The sequence below is a fragment of the Perognathus longimembris genome, chromosome 10 (assembly GCF_023159225.1).
Source record: "Perognathus longimembris pacificus isolate PPM17 chromosome 10, ASM2315922v1, whole genome shotgun sequence".
Classification (NCBI taxonomy): domain Eukaryota; kingdom Metazoa; phylum Chordata; class Mammalia; order Rodentia; family Heteromyidae; genus Perognathus; species Perognathus longimembris.
The window spans coordinates 6,602,313-6,624,895 of record NC_063170.1 but is presented as its reverse complement, the minus strand read 5'-3'; the positions used below and the strand labels follow the sequence as shown (position 1 = coordinate 6,624,895).

The following is a 22,583-nucleotide window of genomic DNA, read 5'->3' as shown; positions in this document are numbered from 1 at the left end:
TGAACACGAACGAACTCATATTGCCAAACGTCATGAAATATCTGTCCCTTCTGCTATGATATGATCAACATCTGTTCTATTCTATCTTATGCTCCTTCCTAATAGTTCCTTTTTTCACTACTCTTGGTTAGAACCAACTACAATGATATTAACGATCCTCCAAGTGGTTGCAATCCAGAATTTTTTTTAAGTACTTTTCTTTTTCTTAATTTTTTTTGTCGAGGTGAAGTACAGAGGGGCTACAGTTACATGCTTTAGGTAGTGAGTATATTTCTTGTCAAACCTGTTACCCTCTCCTTCATTTTTCTCCCACCTTCCCTCCTCCCCAGCTCTACCCCCAAGATGTACAGTTGGTTTACAACACATTGTCTTGTAAGTATTGCTGTTGCACTGATTTGCCTTTTGCCCTTTGTCTCACCATTTTAATGCCTCCCTTCCCTTCCCTAAATCAGACAAACATATATAAAATACTCAGGGTGCCAGAGTCAAATACAGTGACAACAGGGGCTAAATCATAGGGAAAATGAACAGAAGAAAAAAGAAATAATTTCACATAATATGTTAAAAATAACAACATCAATGCTATACCACTTATTCCCATATTTTGGAGATCATTTCACTTAGATTCATCTTATGTGATCATATGTCCATAGCTACTGCGCTATTGTGGTCAGGAAATTATGGTACATATGTACAATGGAATTCTACGCTTCTATCAGAAAGAATGGCATTGCCCCATTTGTAATAAAGTGGAAAGACTTAGAAAAAAATCATACTAAGTGAAGTGAGCCAGACCCAAAGAAACATAAACTCTATGGTCCCAAAATTTTTTAAGTTTTTTTTTAATAGAGAATGAAAGTGTTTTAAGTGTATGATCCAGGATCCTTTTTAAAAATTTCACTGACACTCAAAATGATCCAAGTATAAGAATCCTCCAAGGTCCTCAGTACCACATAAACAGAAAAAGCCAGAAGTGGCACTGTGGCTCACATGGTAGAGTGCTAGCCTTGAGCAAAAAGAAGCCAGGGACAGTGCTCAGGCCCTGAGTTCAAGCCCCAGGACTGGCAAAAAAAAAAAAAAAAGAATCCTCCAAGGTATTTAATGAAAGCACAGACTGCTGAGGTTTGAGGATTATGATCCAGTAGATTTGGGATGGGTTTAGGGACCACTGTTTTTATGGTCATCATTCCAAACAAGGTCTGCGCAGGTGCATGAAGATGACATCTCGGTAACCGCATCTCCCACTTCATCCCTTTGTTTTCAGATGAGGCAAGAGAAGGGATTTGTTCACAGACACACATTTGCCCAGAGCTGGGAAGTAAACCCAAGTCTCACGTTTCTCACCTGGAATTTTAACCCTTGTTAGAAAATGCTGCAGATGAGAAAACATGGGGGGGGGGGCGGGCGGGGAGAGGGAAAACAGTAACACTGGAGGTGATTTTTCAAAAAGGAAGTGGAACCGAACCCAGGACTGAGAAGAGGTGGTTGAGAAACCCTCCTTCCTTCGATGCACATGGGTAAAACCACACATTCAAGCATCTCACCCTTTCCAAAAGGTTTCTTTTAACCACTGCATCTTACAGGGTCACTAGCAGTGTATGATAGGCTAGCCTGGCAATTTTATAAGCCTATCACATCATTTCCGACCGGTTCATTTGTTCCATTGGGACACACATCTTTTTTTTTTCTGCAAAAATGCCAGTGAAGCCTGATATGAACTGACTATTCATTTTAGGTGATGAGCCGAAGTGAATGGTATAACAGCAATGATTGAATGTGGCGATGAATGGTCACTGGAACACACTAGCCATTGTCATTCAGGCATAGGGCACTGAAACTCCGGCCTCTCTTCTTTTCCACCATACAGCACTGGCTATCTTATATCTGTCCTTGACCTTTGCTCAACCTCTAGTTCTCTAGGGAAACAAACCCAGTAAGAAAGGCCACAAAGAAGTATCTCTCGAGTGGATGCATTCTTGACAATGACTTGGCCCTAGAGATCGTACTAGTTTATCACACTCAATGCGCATTTGGTGAATGCCTGACTTTCTCTGGATAGTTTATATTTAAAACATTTGGATGCAATAATGTATCATTATTACAGTGAGGCTCATTTCCTCCTGACACATGCTACCTCTGGACAGGAGAGAGAGAGAGAGAGAGATTACTCAAATAATCACATTATTAGTTGTAAAAGCTATGTTAGGAAAAGGGGAGGTGTAAAAGCCAACTTTGCCAAAGAATGGTGAAAAGACCTTGTGATGGTTAGTGAACCAACTTGATGGGACTACAGGATGCCCAGATATCTAAATATTATCCTAGATGTGTCTGTGAAGGTGCTGTTGGACCCAATACAGCAGATGGCTTTCTCCAATGTGGGTGGATTTCACCCACATTTATTGAAGGACTAAATCAAACTAAAATTCTGAATGAGGTTGAATCCATCGTCACTGCCTGTCTTCTGAGCTGGAACACCTGTCATTTCTTGCCTTCTGCGTCAGATAAATGTATAGTATTGGCTCTCTTGGGTCTACAACTTACTAATGACAGATCTTGGGCCTTCTCAGTATCCAAAATGCATGAGCTAATTCCTTATAATCTCTCTCTCTCTTCTCTCTTTCTCTCTGTCTCTTTCTCTCTTCCACTCTGTACACAGGTATATAGAATGAAACTATTGGTTCGATTTCTCTGGGGAATATGGGTTAATACAGACCTACCCACTCTTAGTCTACCAGTAAGAACAGAGAAAGGGAGTACCCACTGCCATTTCTTTGTGCTAAGAGTCTTTTCTGTAGAATAAACGACCTACTCTTCTCTACAGGAATACCACCCCACTGAACACTCTTTTCTACTTTTGGGGGCCTGAGGAGCCAGGAATCTATACATGGATGTGTCATTAGAACTAGAGCCAGGCCTTAACTCTCTATCAATGAAGAAGACACTCTGGAATGCAGTATGAAGAAGATCTTTCACTTGGCTGATTGCTCCTGTCTTTCTGTGAAGTGCCTGCTTTGGCCAGCGTTCCTTCTAGCAATGGAAATTCACTCAAATATCCATGTGAGCAGAAACACAAGAAAACTATTAACTATGACACTGAGTCAGATAACCATTACCTTTGAATGTACCCATTGATCTGAATTATTCTTGTTATTATTTATTATTGTTGTTGTTGTTCTATCTGGGGGGATTGGTAACAGTGTGTCATTAGTTTTTAAATTCCCTCTGCTGGGGTCTTGTTAAAACTATGTGCTTTTACTTCCCATATATGTTATTTAACATACCTAGGGAAGTTATTATGAAAACAAATCATACAGCTGAATCTTAATAAAGACGTTTTTTATTTGAAGGGAAAAAAATGTCAGCAAAAGCTAATTCAGCTAGCAAATCTTAACCAGATCTAATTAGAAGAAAATATGCATATGTAACTTCTGAAATTTTTCAAAGCATACTTTCTTTCATTTCTCTTCAAGGGAAATATTTAATTCAACATCTTTAAGTCTGGCTTTCATCAACAGAATTGTGCAAATGTCTATATAATTGTATAATAACTAAGTTCCTGCAAACCAGAATCCCACCCTGTCTACACCACAGCATCCAACTGAAAACTGCACAGACTCTGAAAGCACTCTGGGAAAGACAATATCAGCCAATGAGTCAAGGAAAAGAGAGTCTTATCTGCTTGCCTCATTGTTCCATTAGTGAAGCTCTGGAGTTACAGGCCAGGGAAGTGTCCCTGAACTCTTTTACTCAAGGCTTTACAACTCTTACTGCTTTGAGACACAGACCCACTTTTGGGTTTTGAGTGGTTAATTAAGAGTCTCACTAGGCTGGCTTCAAACCCAGATCCTCAGATCTCAGCTTCCTGAGTAGCTAGGATTACAGATGTGAGCTCTGGTGCCCAGCTTGTTGTTTATATATATATATATATATTTTAATAATTACACCTTTAGTATATTGGGCTTAATAAAACACAATATAATACCAACATAAATGATATCCATTACTTCTTGCTTTCTTTTTTTAATGTGAATGCTAAAGACCTTAAAAGTGTGTGTGTGTGTGTGTGTGTGTGTGTGTGTGTGTGTGGTGTTGGCTTGTATTATATATTCTCAGTGGATAAGGGTGTGCTAGAGCAAACAGGAGGTAATGGTCCATGCAACACAAAAGAATAAAAAGAAGATGTCATGGAATAAAGACAATCTCCTCCCCCCAAAAGCCCCACCTCATCCATGTTGTCATTCACTAAAAATAAAAATCTACCACACACTAAAATTAGATTCATTGAAATAGACATCTTCAAAGGCACAAATGAGCTGCAGATGAGTTTGGGGCAACATAATCCACCGATAAGTATTCTTGGTCTCCAACATTAACCCACATGTCATCATCTGAACAAATCAAAGAAATCAATTAACAGCGGTTACAGAGTGTGAACTCATCCTCCAAGCCAACCGTGCAGTCTCTGCCTCCCTCCAGCTGCCTGCTGACAGGCGGCTGATGGACTCCCTTCCCTCTCCCCGCTCTCCAGCCATCTGCCCTCATTGTCAGCAGACAGGGGGAGAGGTGTGTGGTGATGAGAGGGCTGACATAAAAGGAGTGAGTCAACAAGGCTCATAATGTATCCAAGATGTCCTGGTAGGAACGCAAGCTGACAGTTCGAGACGCGGTGATAGTCTACGCTGTGGGCCCTGTACCCGAGAATAACGATTCATGATGGGGGGGACGGGGCAGTGGCCCATCGCACACACTCACCTGCCGGCTACTCTGGGCCCAGCGCAATGCTGCTTCTGCTCGCCTAGTCCCTCTGTCAGCCCGTGAGCGATTTGTGGAAAGAATCCATAGTCCACTCATAGTTTTGTTTTTTTTTAAAAAAAATCATAGTTTGGATTTTCTTTTCAAATGCCAGAACCTAAAATTGAACTAGAGTAATAAGGTAGAGGAGGGGAGAAGAGGCGAGGATTGGGAGGGGGAGGGAAGAAGGGGGGAAAGAGAGGGGAGGGGAGGGGAAAGGGGGAATGGGGGAGAACAGAGGAGAGGGAAGGGAAGGAGGGTGGAGGAGGAAGAAAAAAGAGGAGGAGAGGAGGGGAAGGAGAAGGGGAGGGGGGAGAGGAAGGGAAAGGGCAGAAGAGAAGGGGAAGGGGGAGGAGAAGACTAGTATATGTTTCAAGTGCCTAAAGAGCCCATGGAACTTTCAGGGCTGTGTGACCCTGTTCTCCGCTGACAAGATGGCTGCCAGCAGCTTCGTCTTTGCTACCCCAGGTGTCTGAGAACTTGATCCTGGGACATGTGTGTCTCCCATCACTACAGTGACCCAATCACTGTAGTCAATATTATCTGGCCTTCTCACCTAGGCTGAGAGGAGCATATCACCTGAACCCAAGTCCCACAAGGGAGGGGCAAGGAAGACAGAGGGCGGCCTATCAACCTGGCTGTCCTGGGGGCTGAGATCTGAGAATCACAGCTCAAAGCCAGTCTGGACTGGAAAATTCATGAGATTCTTATCTCCAGGAAACCAGCCAGAAGCTGGAAGTGGAGGAGTGGCTTAAGTGGTAAAGCACCAGCATTGAGAAGAAAAAAAGCAAAGTGAGTACACAAGGTCCTTGCAGGGAAGGCGGTCCAAGGAGGTGGCCTGCAAACAGGTGTTTATATATTTTACAGGCAATCACTCTGGCCACCCCTCTCCCCCACCTCTTCTCCTCACAATTCCGCTCTCCTCCTCTCCCCTCACTAGCCTAGTTGAACTCTCACAGTGACAACTCTTGTGCCAATTTTGTCACACTATCCCTGTGGGTTGACATTCACGATGCCATTATTCTCTGCCTTCGCACTGGAATGTCAGAGAACTCAGGAACAATAGTATCATGTTCATATGTCTGGAGGCGATTGTAATATTGAGGCGCAGAATGGACTAAGGATAAATGTTTGTAGTTAGGAGGGTGGGGATAGGGAAGGACGGGGTAGAGGAAGAAGTCAAGGGAAAGGAAAAGACTCCACGCCCAATGTGACTGTGCTTACTTAGTGCATTGAGTAATTCTGAGGAGACTGTGAATTATAGAACTAGCAGTGTGCTAGGCATGTAAGAAAATGAGCCTTGAAAGGATGAAACAGATAGATGAATGATGCTGACACCATGCATAAGAGAGAACTGAGCTGTACACCTTGAATTCCACTGAAATCCTCACCCCCTCAAGCACAGTGGCTGTTTCAGGAAGTTATAAATGTGTACATTGCCCAACTATATGCGCTAGATAGGAAAAATCGAAGACATCTTTGCGAGAGTATTGGGCAGTGGCACATTCAGAAAACACAGAGGACTTTCCTGATTTCATTCCCAGAACTGCCCATCGGCCCTGTTTATACACAGGTCAAGAGAGCAGAGACAACATTCTATGCTTCTCTTAGGTCAACTCCAGGCCCAGAAATAGAATCCATATCTCTAACCCACATCCATATAGTGAGGCCCCTTTCCTCCTGAGAAAGTAAGGGCACATTTCATTATAAATCTCCTCTCTGTTTCCTTAGTGGTCCCGTTATTTTCAGTAGTCTGGGTTGGCATGTTGTAAAATCAAAAGCAAATACACATCTTCTAAAACATTCCCAGATGGTTTGACGGCTGCAACCCAACCTCCCTGAGCCTCCTGCCCCGCTCAAAGACGCCCCCGCGGCCCAGGCCCCCACAGGCAGGTGCGCTACAGATTGTGCATCTAAACCCAAGAGTCAGAAGCGCTCTGGGACCTGAAACCTTTGGAGCATCAACCTGACACCAAGTGTCAGATCTCGGAGCCTTTCTGGATTTGGGATTTGTGGGTAAAGTGTAAAAACAACACAAAACTCCAAATGCTGAAACACTGGGGGTGTCAAGCATTTTGGATCAAGGATTTTCAAGCTCTACCTGAAGTCATCATGCTTAATGTCACTGCAATCAATACCAGGTGTACTCCGAAAATAAAGAATAAACTTGCAGAAATGCATCTTATAAGTGAAGCCTGTTTGTGATGTAGCGCTCAGCACAACTCTCAGCTGAGGACAAGCGTGCCCACCATCCCTGCCAGCCAGGAGACACTTGGCTCTGGGTAAGTATGGATTCTTTTTTTTTTTAATTAAAATATCTCCTTGAACCAAGAGCCATTTTACTTATAAAGGATAGTGTTGTTGTTTTTTTGTTTTTGGTTTTGTTTTGTTTTTGCCAGTCCTGGGCCTTGGACTCAGGGCCTGAGCACTGTCCCTGGCTTCTTTCTGCTCAAGGCTAGCACTCTGCCACTTGAGTCACAGCGCCACCTCTGGCTATTTTTTGTATATGTGGTGCTGGGGAATCGAACCCAGGGCCTCATGTATACAAAGCAAGCACTCTTGCCACTAGGCCATATCCCCAGCCCAGGACAGTGTTTAACACATAATAATTTAACAGCAATTAGTATTTCTTTTATACCTTTGCCAAGAATGGAATGCGTCCTACTTTCATGCACTTTACTAAAATATCCTACGATACTAAAATAGGAGTACATATATGGAAAGTACCAGAGCATTTAAGTCATATTTTATTTTACTCCTCTCTAATAATACGCATTAAACGCACTCAGACTGGCCTATCCATTTGTTTTAAATGTGTTCATGGCCAGGCACCAATCATGCCTATAACACTAGCTACTCGTGAGGCTGAAATCTGAGGATTATGGTTTGAAGCCAGCTTGAGCAGGAGAGTCTGTGAGACACTTACCTCCAATGAACCACCAAAAGCTGGAAGTGGCGCTGTGGCTCAAGTAGTAGAGCGCTAGACTTGAGGTAAAACTCTAAGGTATAGCATTCAGGCCTGGAGTTCAAGCCACAGCCAATCCCCCCCCCCCCACACACACACATAACAAACCACACACTCACACACACATAACACACCACACACACCACATACACACACTACACACACACACACACACACCACACACACCACATCACACACCACACACATACACCATATACACACACCACACACTACAGACCACAGACACACACACACACACACACACACACACACACACACACACATTCATTAGCCCCAGAGAAATTGATTTGGGATAAATCTTCATCTGCCTCCTGGAAGTGGTAAGTTAAAACAAAAAGGGGAATGAGAAATGACAAAATCACAGGGAGAATACATAGAGGCTGAAACACACCCTATTGCTGAACTTGGTAAATCAGCTGATATAATCTTCTTTATAAGCTTATCTCAATCTCTTTCAAGTGCCTTCTCTCAAATAGGGGTGTGCACATAGCTGACTTCTCTCAAATTAATGATGGGCACTATATCATTTATATTAGAAAGCACGCCTCCCCCCTTTGACTTGTGGTAATAATAAAGGGCAGATAAATTATTCCAAAGCTCCATGGCATGAATAAGCAATCAAAAGAATTCTACTGAAAATGAAAGCTTTAGCTTCATCAAAGGCAGCCATCCCTTCAGGAGAGGTGAGCTTGCTGTCTAGACAGAGACCTCAGCAGACTTGCACTTTGCTTTTTGAATATATTCTGTCCTGTAATTGGATATAAAAAAACAACCCGTGGGAACAAGCTTTCATGAGAATAACGTGGTGTAACTAAAGAGGAACTCTTAGGCTTGTGGACAGAGATGTGTATGGAGTCCAAGCGAATAGTTTTGGTCACGAAAGCCTTCCTGCACAGTGCTATCATTAAGCCTGTTTAGATTCGGACTTCAGGAATTAATCAGTACCATTTTCTCCCCAAATTGTTTATTGCTAATGGTGGGAAACCCTGCGATTTCACTGACACATATGGTATGCTGCAGGGGGCTACTCAAAGGCACCGCTGAGCTCATGGAAAGCCAGGAGGGAAGGAGTGCTCAGGGGCTTTGTATGGCGTGCACTCTGAATGCTCATGTTAATAGAAGCAAATCTATCTCCGGCCACAATTAGCATCTTCAATTCATTTGACATCTCAGCTCTTTACAAAGAAGGAATGACTGTCTCTCTGAGAAAGTACAGAACTTCATGCAACTAAGACCCTGCCACGGAAGCCAGAACTCCAGTCCTGATTTTTGCTGGTCACTTTTTGAGAGGGAATATAGTGAACTTTCTTGCCCAGGCTGGCCTCAAAGGGTGATAGGCCAGATCTGAGTAGCTAGGATTATAGGCCTAAGCCACCAGCATCTAAGAGCTCCAGTTTCAATCTCCCTAAGTGCTTACTTTTATCTAGGCTAAACTGCTCTCCTTCCTGTGGGTGATAAGGATTGGTACAAATTGACTTTGGAAAACTTCTCTAGGGAAGAAGGTCTATAACAGTTGTAATTATCACTAAATCATTACTACAACAAGTTAAGTGCTTCTCATCAAAAATGTTTAGGATGGAGCCTGATGGATTTAGGGTAGGGGAGAATTTGGGAATATTTCTCTCATATATAATGATATATCTTGTTGATGGGACCCAAGTTTAAACGTGAAATTTATTTATGTCGCACACACACACACACACACACACACACACAATCATGAAGTCATTCATATATTACTTTTAGCGTGTCTTTATTTTGCACCCCTTCCCTGGGGTCAGTGGAATTTTCTGCTTGTTGACCCTTCAAAACTTTCAGATTTGGGAACATTCCAGATTTTCAGATTAGATTAGTTCCTACTGCACCAATATTCTACATGCCAGATATTGGCTTAAACACTCGCCAGTATCGTATTTCAATCAAGCATGAATAGATTCCATGGAGAAGGTATACTATCATGACCCTCACCATACCAACCAAGAAACTAAGTACAAAAAGGATGAACAACATGTCTGGCGCATGTAACCTGGGAGGGCTTGGAGCTGACAGAACCAAAGCCAGGACAGGTGATGTTCTCTCGTATGCGATGGATATGAATGATGATCTATGTGCTCATTCTCCTCCTTGAAATGTCTTTTCCCCCTATCTTATTTCTTCTTAGTTGATAAAGTAGTGGTTGGTTTTTTTTCCCCTCTAAACTCCAGCGCCTCTACCAACATGGTGGCCAAACCCCAAAGTATTCTTTTCTTGCCTGACTGGCTTTAAAACCCTTCAGGACAGGGAATGGGGAGAAGAGAGGTGAGTGGCCATTTTCTGCCTAAGACTAGCTCCTAGCTCAAAGTCAAGAACAATCAAGCATACGCTAAGCTGAGCATTCATCACAAAGCCTCCCAACCCTGTGTGAGAGAAACACCATTCCCATCGTACAGACGAGAAGGATGGAGACGCAGAGGGGGTCTCAGGAGGTTGGAGAGCTAGGGAATGGATACTTCAGTGGCCATCTCTAGTAGAGAGACCGGCCCCACACGCTCTCAAACGAGACCCTCAGGCTGAGCTTGGCTACTCTGAAGTGCAACTTTCTGGCACGAAACTTGGTTTTTTAAGAGTTTGGGGTCTGGCCTGTTGCTAAAAGTGTTGTTATAAGCAAATAATTAAGTGTTTTCACAAATCGTGTGTGAAGAGGGTAGAGAGGAGAGAAGCCAAAAAAACTTTAAAAGTCTTTTCTTTTTTTTCACCCTTGACAAATTGAGTAATGGCCTTAGAAAAATGCGTTTGATTTGGGGGTCAGCCTGTATTAGAAAATTTGTTAATACGATCCAGCCTAATCCTTAATTTCACATGATCCTCTCAAGAGAGACTACAAAGTTGCAATGGGGTATATGTAATTCAACAATCCCTAGAGCCAAGAAGGCCTCCAGTCCACAGAGCCAAGGATAAAAGTCATTCAACTTCAGCCCTTTGTGAAATGGAAATGAGCTTTCTAAAGACTGCTTGGCAGGCAGTGACCAGCAAGAGGCAAGTCAATGACTGAGCTCTCTGAGTGTTAAAAATGAGTGCTTGAAAAGGAGAGATCAAGGCATCCCCTCCGCCTGTGCCTATTGAAAGCCAATTGCTTCCCAAGTTTCTTACAAGGACCCAGGCTCTCTTGAGAATGGGGCACTGCAGTCCTAGTTTGAAAAGGCCATCACTAAAGAAAGACACAATGGGGACATTAGAGTAGCCAGCCATGGAGGAGAAAAAAAAAATGCCACATGATTGTTGGGGGCAAAGAAAAGAGAAAGGAAGGGAAATGAAGTGACAAAAATGAGTAGGGCTTTTAGGAGCCCAGGCTGGAAGGGCTGCTTGGGAAAGTCTTCCTAGGTGACGTGTTCCACTGGGAATCTCTGGTGGAGTACTGAGGCTGGGTAGTCATCAAACATGGAACACAGGGTCTGACAGAAACTGCAAAGCAGCCTAACCATTCTGGCCAGCTTGGTCTTTGCTGAGGTTCTCAGAGGTACACAAGCCCATGTACTCCAGACCTGGGCAGAAACTTAAGGCAAAGGATGGACTGTTTCATGCCAGTCTTCTCCTGTGATCTTCATGGAAAGACTGGAGCTTGGTTTAGAGTTTCCGTAGCCATGTGTATTTTCCTCAACTAGAAACTCTGACCATCGGCCATGTCAGGTACCAATGACGAATAAGTAATCTGAGGCCTTGAAAATGCCCATTTTGTAAGGAAACACGGAATGCTGGTAGAGGAGGCTGATCGATCTACAGCTTAAGAAGAAGGGAAATGTTCGAATTGGTATGGGTGCCATCTCTTGGAGATCCATACTGTACAATATCAAAAAGTCTGAAAGGTGTGAAAGTATTTAACTTCCTGTAAACCTAGTTTCCTTAACTTACATGAATGCGAAACTCTTTATTTGTAGAGTATCACTCCAGAGTTAGAAAGCAATACATATTATTATTGTACCTCTTGAGAGGGAAATCATTGTCCTGGTATTTTTCTGTCACCCCCCCAAACTGAGGAGATGCTCTTAAAAAGAAAGAACTAGCCAGGCCCGGTGGCTCATGCCTATAATCCTAGCTACCCAGAAGACTGAGGTCTGAAGATTGCAGTTTGAAGCTGGACCAGGCAGAAATGCCTCCCTGAGACTCTTATCTCCAATTAACCACTCAAAAACCCTAAGTGGAGCTGTGACTCAAGTGGTAGAGCATTAGCCTTGAGCACAATGAGGCTCAAGGACAGCATCCTAGGCCCTGAGTTTAAGCCACACAATTGACAAGAAATAAATAAATAAAAGAAAGAAGTAAAAAGCAATAAGCAAACAAACAAAACCTTCAGAAACTTCTATGACCAGAAAAGCTGAGGAAAGTCTACCATGTTTTTTTTGTTGTTTGGTTTGTTTTGTTTTTTGGCCAGTCCTGGGCTTTGGACTCAGGGCCTGAGCACTGTCCCTGGCTTCTTTTTTTGCTCAAGGCTAGCACTCTGCCACTTGAGCCACAGCGCCACTTCTGGCCATTTTCTGTATATGTGGTGCTGGGGAATTGAACCCAGGACCTCATGTATACAAGGCGAGCACTCTTGCCACTAGGCCATATCCCCAGCCCACGTCTACCATGTTTAAAGTTGATTATTTGGGGCTAGGACTGGGACTTGAACTCTGGGGCTCACATTCTCACTTGGCTACTCATTTATTTATTTATTTATTTTTACTCAAAACTGTTACTCTACCACTTGAGCCACGCCTCCACTTCTGGATTTTTGCTGGTTAACTGGAGGTAAATAGTTTCACAGACTTTTCTGCCCAATCAAGCAGGCTTCAAACCATGATCCTCAGATCTCAGTCTCCTGAGTAGTTAGAGTTACAGGCAAGAGGCACCCGTACCCAGCTGAAAGTCTACAATGAAATAGAGTTAAACAAATGGCATGAATGTCAGAAATTTCACATGAAGAAGTTTCATCTCACAGTCTCCTTAAAAGAGTGGCCTGTCTTTTATGGTGTGTAAACTTTGTTGCAAAGGAGCCTATGACAGACATGCCCAATCTTTTTCAGTTATCCACACTTCTAAGTCTAATGCTGTAGTTGCTAATTAACTCTACTGGAGTTATAAACACCCTGCTGAGCTAAAGAAGTGGGGCAATCTCTAGAAGGTACCTACAAGAAGGAAGAAAATCTTCCCTCTGGCTTGCCTACTTCTCTTCCTCAAGTCCCGGATGAAATCTCTCCTCCATGTGGTTCCTCAAAGACAAGCTAAACTCACAACCATAATAAGAAAGATATTAAGTTGGCAAAGGGGTTTTGCTCAGAATTCCTGTTCCTATGGACAGGAAAAGGAAGAAACATCACAAAAATAGGTCTAAAACATGTATGTATGTTTTTTCCATATGTCATCCATGTCATAGACTATGAAAGAAAGCATGTCCATGACCAACAAGGTTTAGGAGAGGATTCTCAACTTCATTAGCCATCAGGACAAGGCAAACTACATCCGTGATATGGTACCACTTCCCAGCCAGAGAATGGCTAAAATGAAAAAGATAGACAACATCAAGTGCTGGTGGAAATGAGGAGCAACTGGAACTTTCCAGTAGGATAATGGAAGTGTCCATGAGTTCTACCACTTTGAGAGGCTGATGGGCAACAGCTAATAAAGCTAATAAACTACTAATAAACCGCTAATAAACCCACGCATACCACACTACCCAACAGCCTCATTCTTAGGTATAGACCCCCACAGAATGCACCCATACCTTCGCCAAAAAGACAAAAGTAAGAATGTTGCCAATATTCTTCCAGACAGCCCCAAACTGGAAGCAATGAGAGCCAGTCAATAATTAGATAGAAACCTTGTTGAATCATGCTTTAGAGAAATACCTTGTGGTTTCGCTTATGTACAATGTTGAAATAGGCACCGAGAAACCACATTCCGCATTAGGATAGTAGTTAACCTCCGGTGGGTAATGAAGGGAAAGAGGCCAAGGGCAGGCGGTGGGGTGTGTTCTAGGGGAACTAATAATGTTATTTGGTGGCAGTGTGAGGGAGTAATAAAGAGAAGCTTGGTCCTCTCCTCACCCCCCCCCCTTCCAAATAAGCCGTCTGGTCAGCTAATTGGGTGATTGGAGTGAGCCATCTAGAAATGGTAATGACCTTACCTGGCCTCTCAAGTGCTTCACAAGAGAAAACTGACAGGCAGACCAAGTTAGACAAGTCTCTGTGTACCTGACTTGTTGCAGGACAGAGGTCACCCGAATCTAATTTATATCCGCCCTTAATGTAGGCAGATCTGCTTGTCGGTTACTTCTTCTGCATGTGTGAAACATAAAGAAGTTTCAATGACCTCATTCTCCTGGGCTAACTGGTGATTTGTTACCTCTCCTAAAGAGAATCGTAGGGGACGCCCGTGGCTCACACCTACAAATCATAGCTACTCGGGAGGCTGCGATCTGAGGATCACAGTTCAGAGGCAGCTAGGACAGGACAGTCCCTGAGACTGTCTTCAATTAATCTTCAATTAACTGCCAAAAAGCTAAAAGTGGAGTTCAGGCAAAAAAGCTAAGGGACAGTGCCCAGGCCCTGAGTTCAAGCCCCAGGACTGCCACAACAACAACAACAACAACAAAAATCTCTTGGCCAGCATCTATGAATCAGACAGTTGATCAGATTTCCTGTCCCTCACGGACAATGGGATCCCAAGAGAAGCTACGTTTTGTAGAAAGAGAACCTCTGGAGAGCCAGGGGCTGCCGGCCTACCATCCACGTAACTCACTCCCCAGAGCCCCAGGAGTGACGCAACCTGTCCCATGATTCCCATTTCAGAGATGAAGCAATGAAGGTGCATAGAGTAGAGCGTAAGTAGCATGCTTTGGGCCCTCCTGGTGGCTGTTGGTGTGATTCTCAGAATGAAAGCAGAATGCTCCTAACCACCAGTGTTATGAAACGAGGCACTGCAGGGAGATTCCTAAAGGCGCTGGATACTGAGTAAGCACCGGGACCTTCAGCAGAATGGCGGAATGCTGAGACACAGCAAGAGACTCACCACAGCAAAACAAACAGAGAGCAAAGATCTATTCGGGCATTGTGTGCGAGCAACACATGGCTGCAACCATGTTATAATAGACAGGTCATTCGTGAGCCATAGTCATCATTTAAACGGATCCAGCTTCTTTGGGAATTGCTCTTTGCTTTCCTTTATAATTTAAATAGACCAAAGAATATTGTGACTGTGGTGATGATGAAAGATCTTAGCCACAATTCAGGCCACACTATGACATTTTTTTAAAAAGTCACATCACACTGAAAATGTCAACTAGAAAAGAACATGGGAGCACTGGAAGCCCTCCTTTGTCCCCCTCCCCGACTCAATATGTGTCTTTCCTCTTGTGCATGGCGCAGTGCGCCCTGTGCATTACCAATGACCCCCTCAAAGGGCTCATGGTCCTTCTTCTGACCACACTACAGCATGGTTATTCTATGCCTCTCAAGCACACTCTTCTGTCAATCCAAGACATTTCTCATTGCAACACAACACAACCTAGACTGCCTTGTCTAGTCAATTCGACCCTGAGTGCCCTATCATTCACAACACAATTCTTGGCTGGCTGTTCAACAGATGAGCATTGCAAGAGAGGAAATAACAGTTGTCCCAAATGCTTTCAAATGTTCTGCCTTCTTGGATACCAAACTTCATCTTGCCAAGCCAGGAATACCACCAAGTCATGTTCTAAAAGGATGTTTGCGTGTGTGTTTTTCTACCCTGTGGTTTGAACCCAGGATCTGGACGCTGTCTCTTTGTGTTGTTTTTTTTCTCAAGACACTTGAGCCACAGTTCCCCATCCAGCTTTTTTGCAGGTTAATTGGAGATAAAAGTCTGACAGATTTTCCTGCCCGGGCTGGCTTCGAACTGTGATCCTTAGATCTCAGTCTCCAGAGTAGCTAGGATTACAGGTGTGAGCCACCGACACTCAGTTGAGAAGGAATCTTTACATGAGCAAGACAACATCATCAGATTACTTAAAAGAACCCTCAGGGCCTTCCTTCTACAGAGGTGAAGGTGGACTGACCAAGATTGCGGAATACAATTTTGCACTGAAAGACAGTTTTCCCATTTCAAAGCCACGTAGCTACAAGCAGCTGGTTAGATTCATAGACGGCTTGGGCTCCCAACACTTCACAAAGCGAATGGCATCTGTCAAATTAATTTCCTTGGGGAATCCTCTCAAACATGGAGCATGTGAAGGCCCAGACCATTAAACATCAAAAGAATGTCCTAAATGGTAATTAAAATTCTATTACATGTTCTTTCTTTTTCTTCAGAGAGAAGATTACATTAATTCAATTGAGAATAGTGTAAGTATCCAAAGCTGTGTATGGGGGAGGAGTTAGCTCTTAATAGTTACAGACATCTGTTTATGGAAGCTATGCAAACCACCAAAAGTAAACTCCACTGGAGGGGGGGGAAGGGAGGACAGAAGGAGGGCAGACTTACCAAGCCAGCGCAGGTAGACACAGCAACAGAGGAGAAGCTGTCATTTCTGATAAATCCCTGATAGAAACATTGCTGCCCCGTAGGTTCCCAAGTCTCTGAAGCACTGTCTTTTCCAAGTACCTGAACAATAAAGTGACTGCTCAAAATTGCCGAGGGCTTCAGCTCTAAGTGCAGTTCCTGTCCAAATGCTGAAAATCGGTAGTGCAGGGCGCTCCTGGCATTCTGCGCCCATCGCTTTTTCCTGCCGCTGTGCAAAATGTCATGCGAAATGTAAGACCCGCCCGAGTCCACTTCCACGGGCGTGACAAAGACGTAATCTGCAATGGGAAAAGTTGAGCTGTCAGCACCCAGAACCCACCATGCCCAATGGTCACTGCGCGTCGGGCTGGGCGAAGAGAAAGGGACAGCCCAGAGATCTTTGATCCAATTGTCATGTACCTAGAGACAGCAAGACTTCCAAATAGCCCAGGCAGAAGAGAACCTGGCAGCTAACCTGCGATTAGCTCTAGGAACACTGAAGTCCAAGGCCAATTGCGATACGTTCCTAGAACAATTGTAGAAAATAGCACAACACCGTCTAGAGGATGATAGATGGACTCTTTCTATGTATCTCCATTAGGCTCTCTGTATGTACAATAGCATTCTCATTTGGGGGAGATAAATTTAATATAAAACCACAATGGTAAATCAAATTTGTTTTCCTTCAAGGGGATTAACAGCTTTGTGTTTAAACTGAACTTGGAGACAACGTCGATTATTTGGGCAGAGTTTAATTTGCCAAGAGTAGCTCATCCACAAGCAACTGCCGTTTCAAGATGGCCAGCACTATTTACACAGCAGGAGAAAACTCGGGTGCATCTCACTCCTTGCCTGTTACTTCCAGGGACAATCTGGTTTCATCACCAGCCTAAATAAAAATAGCCTTGTGAATAGAAAAAAAAAATGCCCCAGAATTTTCAGAACCAGGCTGGAGAATCGAATGTTGCACATTGCTCAGACATGTCGGAGCGGTCGTGGCTGAGCTGGGGACACCTGGAAAGGCATGTCGAAAGCTGCCTTCTCCCGTGGCTCCCTAGAGCACTCCTAATTGCTGCATGTTCTAGAGGGAATGTGGGGGGGGGGGAGGGGAGCTGAACAATAAGTTTGGAAGAACCATACTCACACACTGTTTTCTCTTTCAAAGCATTGAATTTGGAAAGCACCCCCCCCCCCCCGTCCCACCCGGGATGATTTAGAATATGTCCAAGACACACGTAACAAACCCTCTGCCTTTTGCCTCTCCAGGCACAGAATTGGAAAGTTATTTGGAAAGTGTTTATAAAGATTCCGAACAGCGAAGAGGCATCTTTGAGTCACTTCAGTTCTTGGTTACTGTGAGGAGGGAGGGAGAGAGGGGAAAAAAAAAAGCCGAAGGAATTTCCATGTTTTCCAAAACAGTCAACAACAATCAAAAACAAAATAAAAATCTTAAAAAGCTAAAGGGTACAGAAACTCTGCAGCTCGCAGAGATCAATGTGTGATATTCTAATCAGACTCAGGGAGTGGGAAGGGGAGAAAAACACCTAAGAGGACAAGAACAGCCCCTGGTTTTCTTCTGTCTGCCCCATGGGTGACTTCCCTTGGTGGGACAATGCTCATCTTTGTGTCCTTCATTCCCATCCAAGTGTTATTAGTCTCCTGCTTCCCTCCTTCAGGTAGTTATGTTGTATAATTGGCATCTATTACTTTCTTTTCAGAAATTCAGAAAGAAAAAAAAGTCTTTTCCCTTCTTTCAACCTTAAAAAAAAACTTCAGTGCGATGTATTTCACATCTCTTAAAAAAATAATCTCCAATATATTGCTTTGCGGATATGTAGCTTTGGATTAAATGCAGGTTTTTCTTAATAGAAACCCCACGTCTTCTCTCTACCAAAGTAAAACCTAACCAACTACTACACAAGCCACTTCTGACAGATGGTCCAGACAGTTTCCACAGTAAGCTGGTTCTTACTGCCTTGTCCCAAATGCTCTGAAATTCTGCCTGCTCACAGTTGGGACCCCTTGTAGAAGCCTCAGCCAGCCAGCCCCCTCCCCCACCCCCCCTACACACACACCTGCTACTAGTTTGCTTCCAAGGGGAGCATAAGCAAGCAAACTCTGTCAAAAGTTATCCCATCCACCACTCCAAGAGCCGCCCAAAGAGGAGGAGCTCAGAGATGGAGGTTGGGATGGAAGCCTTCTTTGGGCTTAATCTTTAGGTGGAATGAGGGCTGGGGAAAGGTGATTTGAGAACTTCAGCCTCTGATTGGACAAGATGTCAGTTTGGACCAGCAGATGATATCCGGGGGCTTCTCTGGTCCTCTCCGTCACCCAGAGTGGGGCGAGCAATCCCACCTTGGGGAACGTGACACCTTGACTTCTGCCCCCAGCGAGAGGAACTAATCTCTCAAAGGCCAGAAGGGTAGAACCAAAGAATCCAGGCTCAACAGTAAGGTTTGTGCTAGGCAGGGTGAGTGAGTTAGGCATGGGATGGAGGAGAGATAAATAAATAAGTAAAATGTTGCGGGATCCCCTTTCTCCCTGGGGCGCAGCTGGGAAGCTGATAAATACGGAGCATGCCCAGACCCCTCAGGTTGCCCTCTGGAAGCCAATCTGTGCGCATCGGTGGCATGGGGTTGTCAGAGGAGAGCGAGGAGGAGGCGGGAGTGGAGTGGACGGGGGGGGGGGGGGGGGAAGGGGAGTTTCTCGGTGGTAACCTCACCAAGGGTGCGCACTGGCGGGCTTTCGAGGAAGAGGGAGGAAATGCGGGGCGTCATTCCCTCCATCCAGGTCCACTTCCTAATTTCCCACCGCACTGAGGCTCGCAGCTGCTGCGAACCAGCCGTCGGGGAGAAGAGGGCAAGGGCTTCTTTCCTTTCCTCCCCCCCACCTCCACCCCACCCCCGACCCCGTCCTTCCTGGCACTTGTAGCTTGAGGCACTGATTCTGGTGATAAATTCAGTCTTGGCCACATCCTCCCCGTCGCCCAACAGGAACCCACGGGGGCCGCTCACACCTGCCCGCCGTGGGGGTGGGGTGGGGGTGGGGGGTGGCGGCGCGCAGCGGGAGGGAGGGACAGACAAAGGGGTCCTGGAGGGGTGGGGGTGGGGGTACGAACCATCCTCGAAGCCGCCGTGGCCGCCGCCGCCGCTGTCACCGGCTCGGGCCGCGGCGACCCAGGCACAGCCCAGGCAGCCCCGCTGCAGCGCCTGCGAGGGGGAGAAGGGGACACGGCGGGCGCGTCAGGGGCGCCGCGGCCCGGGCACCGCACCGCAGCGGGCGGGGGCCCCGCAGGGGCGCGCCGTCCCCACCGTCCCCACCGCCCCCGGGGGTGGGAGGGGGGCACCTGCCTGGGCCAGGCGCCCCAGTCCCGCGGAGCCTCCGCGCGGGCCGCAGCCCAGGGCGGCGAGGGCGCCGGCGGCGAGCAGGAGGGCGCACGCCATGGTCAGGTGCGGGCGGCGCGGGCGGCGCGCATTCTCCCCGCGGGCCCCGGGCGCGCGGCGCCCCCCCAGGTGCGGCGCCAGGTGGGAGCCGCCGCCGCTCACATGGCGCCCGCGCCGGGCACCCGGCTTCCTCCGGCCGCCTCGGCGCCCCGCTTCGCCCAGCGTGGAGCTGCGGCGGCGCCCCGAGGGGGGCGCAGGGCAGAGCTCCCCGCCCCGCCCCGCGCGGGGACCGGCTCGTCAGCGAGCGGCTGGGACACGCTCCCCAGGCCCGCCAGCCGGCCCCGTCTGCGCGTCCGCCCGGGTCGGAGTCTGAGGCTGGGGGTGGGTGGTGGGGGGGTGTCCCCCCCCACACCCCAGCCCGCCCCCAGCGCGCCGGGGCCGCAGCGCCCGCCTCTCCACCGCGCCCTGATTGGCGACCGGGCTCGTCGGAGCTCCCGTGCTGCCGCGAGGGCGTGGGATTCCGATCTGGGGCTCCGAGGGAGGGGGCGAAGGGGGCGGGAGGCTGGGGGCCGGGGTGGGGAGGAGGAACCGACCGCCGAGAGAGGAGAGGGGGGGGGGCTTGGGAGGACCCCCCGGGGGCGGGGGTGAGGGCGGCGGGACCGGGTGGGCTCAGGTAGCCCGCCGCCTGCGCAGACTGCCGGTGAGTGAAGCCATCTGAAGTTCACCCCCAGGGCTCCATCCCGGACCAGGTGCGAGCCTGGGCTTTAACCCCTGGGGGACAAAGGAAAGAAAGCTCGGGTGCATTCGAGGACGCCTACCCCCCACCCCCACCCGGGATCCTGCTGGAAGCCCCCACATCTAGGGCAGCTGGAAGGCTACGGAGTTGGCACGGGGAGCCAACGCCCCGACCTCTGCCTTCTCCCGGGGCTCGGGCTGCCAACTCTTGAAGGTCGAGATCCAATCTCAAGCCCTAGGCACCCAGGTCCACCCAAATCCCAAGTCCGCCGTCACGCACAGGGAGCGGAGCCTGGGGTCCCGGTCCCGGGCTGCGCCTGCCCCTTGCGCTGTGCCGGCTCATCTATTCCAATACGTGGGTCGGAATCTTTTGTCCATACTTCTAGAGAATCAGAATCTATTCTCCCAAGGCGGGGACGCGGGGAAGGAGAGCGGGAGATAACTTCACTAGATAACTCAGAAACAGTAATGGATCCAAGGAAAATGATCCCAAACCCTAGGGGGAGGGAAGAGGGGGTAACTTCACTAGATAACTCAGAAACAGTAATGGATCCAAGGAAAATGATCCCAAACCCTATCAAGGGAGAGAAGGAGGCTCCCGCGTTCCCAAGGTAATCACTGGATTTAAATCTACACGCGCAGGCAGATGAGAGAAGGTGGGGGTGGAGGGAGAGAGAAGACAATCAATAGGCGAGCAAAGCCTCTCTTAGGAGCTGACATTGAAAAGGAAGCCCAAGAGACTAGGTCAGCTTTGTGAAGGAAGAGGACTCAGCAGAAGCGAAGAGCTTCATGAAGGAAATGCAGGGGATTGGATGGAAGGATTTGTAAGTGCTGAGGAACTCAGATTCCAGCAAATGTACACTCCCTTGTGTGTGTGTGTGTGTGTGTGTGTGTGTGTGCACAATACAGCATCATGTTGCAGATGACCCACTGTGGGTCTTGGTGTTCATCAGAATTGCAGGTCCTGAGCCCACCTTGGGCCAGGCTGGAACACATTCAGCCACTGTCCCCAGCTAGCATGGGGGAGAATGCTGACTAACACCTTGGACTGTGTGATGCCAGTGAAGATAGACATACTGCCCTGCTCAGTTCTAGGAGGTCCCGGCCAAGCCTAGAGTGAGATAGGCTGGCCTGTGGAGCAACCTAAGTAGTCTGTGTGACTGAGTGCAGCCGGGAACAGGTAAAGAAAGCTAGGGCTGTAGAGACAGAAGGTGACACCATATCTAGTTGTGGTGACGAAATGGCCTCCTGGTGAGAAAAATCCGTGTTGGAACAAGTCACTTGGATTATAATCTCCAAAGATCAATTTAATATCAAAGGATATAGCCCAAGGAGTGTTTCAGAGTAAGAGCAGAGGGGACTGCATTTTTTTTAAAGAAATTTACTTTATAGATCTTAAAGCAAACTTTCAGATGCTCTGAAATCATCCACAATGCTAATTTGAGGTGCAGATCCCGGGCCACATCCGTGTAGCTTTGGTAGCATTTGTAGCAGGCCATCCTGACCCGGGTGAGTGCTTAATGTGACATCAGGGAAGAGCTGGACACAAAAGGAAATTAACAACAAAAGCATGGGGCCATCACTCTGCCTGGAATTCTGTCACCAAGCGGCAGACTGAAAATTTTAAAATTATAAAGGAGGACTGGAGACAACAGCCCTGTAAATCATGCCCTCAAGAAATGTGAAGGGAAACCAGAGAGGCGTCCAAACTCATGAGAGTAACCTTACCCCACCTTGTTCCTCTGGAGATCACGCTCCCCGCCCCCCCCCCACTCCACCTCCAGTCCCTATTCCTGTCCCCTATCCCAACTCTTAAAGGCATGTTTGCCAGACTGTGAAAACTAGACTACTGATTTCCACACACACAAGCTGAAGACCCAAGTTCTAAGCACTCTGCATCAGGGAAGAGCGGGACCTCTACTATGCCGAAGGTCTGGAAAACGCCAAGAAGGGTCAATGACTTCTGATTTCAGGGATTATTCTCTCCTGCTCCCCCCGTTATGACCCTATGGGGCACAGGATTGGACATCGGTGCTCAGTGAGTCAGGCTGGGGGGAGCAGTGGAGACTGGGAACCCCGTTAATCAGAAGCACCTGGCTGTTAGCAGGCCTGACTCTTGGCATCCCCAGGAATATTTCAATTAAGTCAGTCTGGATTCTGGTGTAACTAAATATATTATCAAACAATCATTGTGA

General features: G+C 46.8%; 1 protein-coding gene across 1 annotated transcript in view; it reads right to left on the bottom strand.

Moving 5' to 3' along the window:
- The window catches only part of Adamts18 (ADAM metallopeptidase with thrombospondin type 1 motif 18), a 104,249-nt gene that overhangs the window by 78,191 nt on the left and 3,475 nt on the right, over positions 1-22,583 (bottom strand). Inside the window, exons 2-4 of the mRNA XM_048354728.1 lie at positions 19,582-19,882; positions 19,389-19,479; positions 16,253-16,569 (exon numbers count right to left, since the gene is read on the bottom strand). Coding sequence (XP_048210685.1) covers positions 16,253-16,569; positions 19,389-19,479; positions 19,582-19,882 — 709 coding nt within the window. The remainder of the gene's footprint in view (positions 1-16,252; positions 16,570-19,388; positions 19,480-19,581; positions 19,883-22,583) is intronic.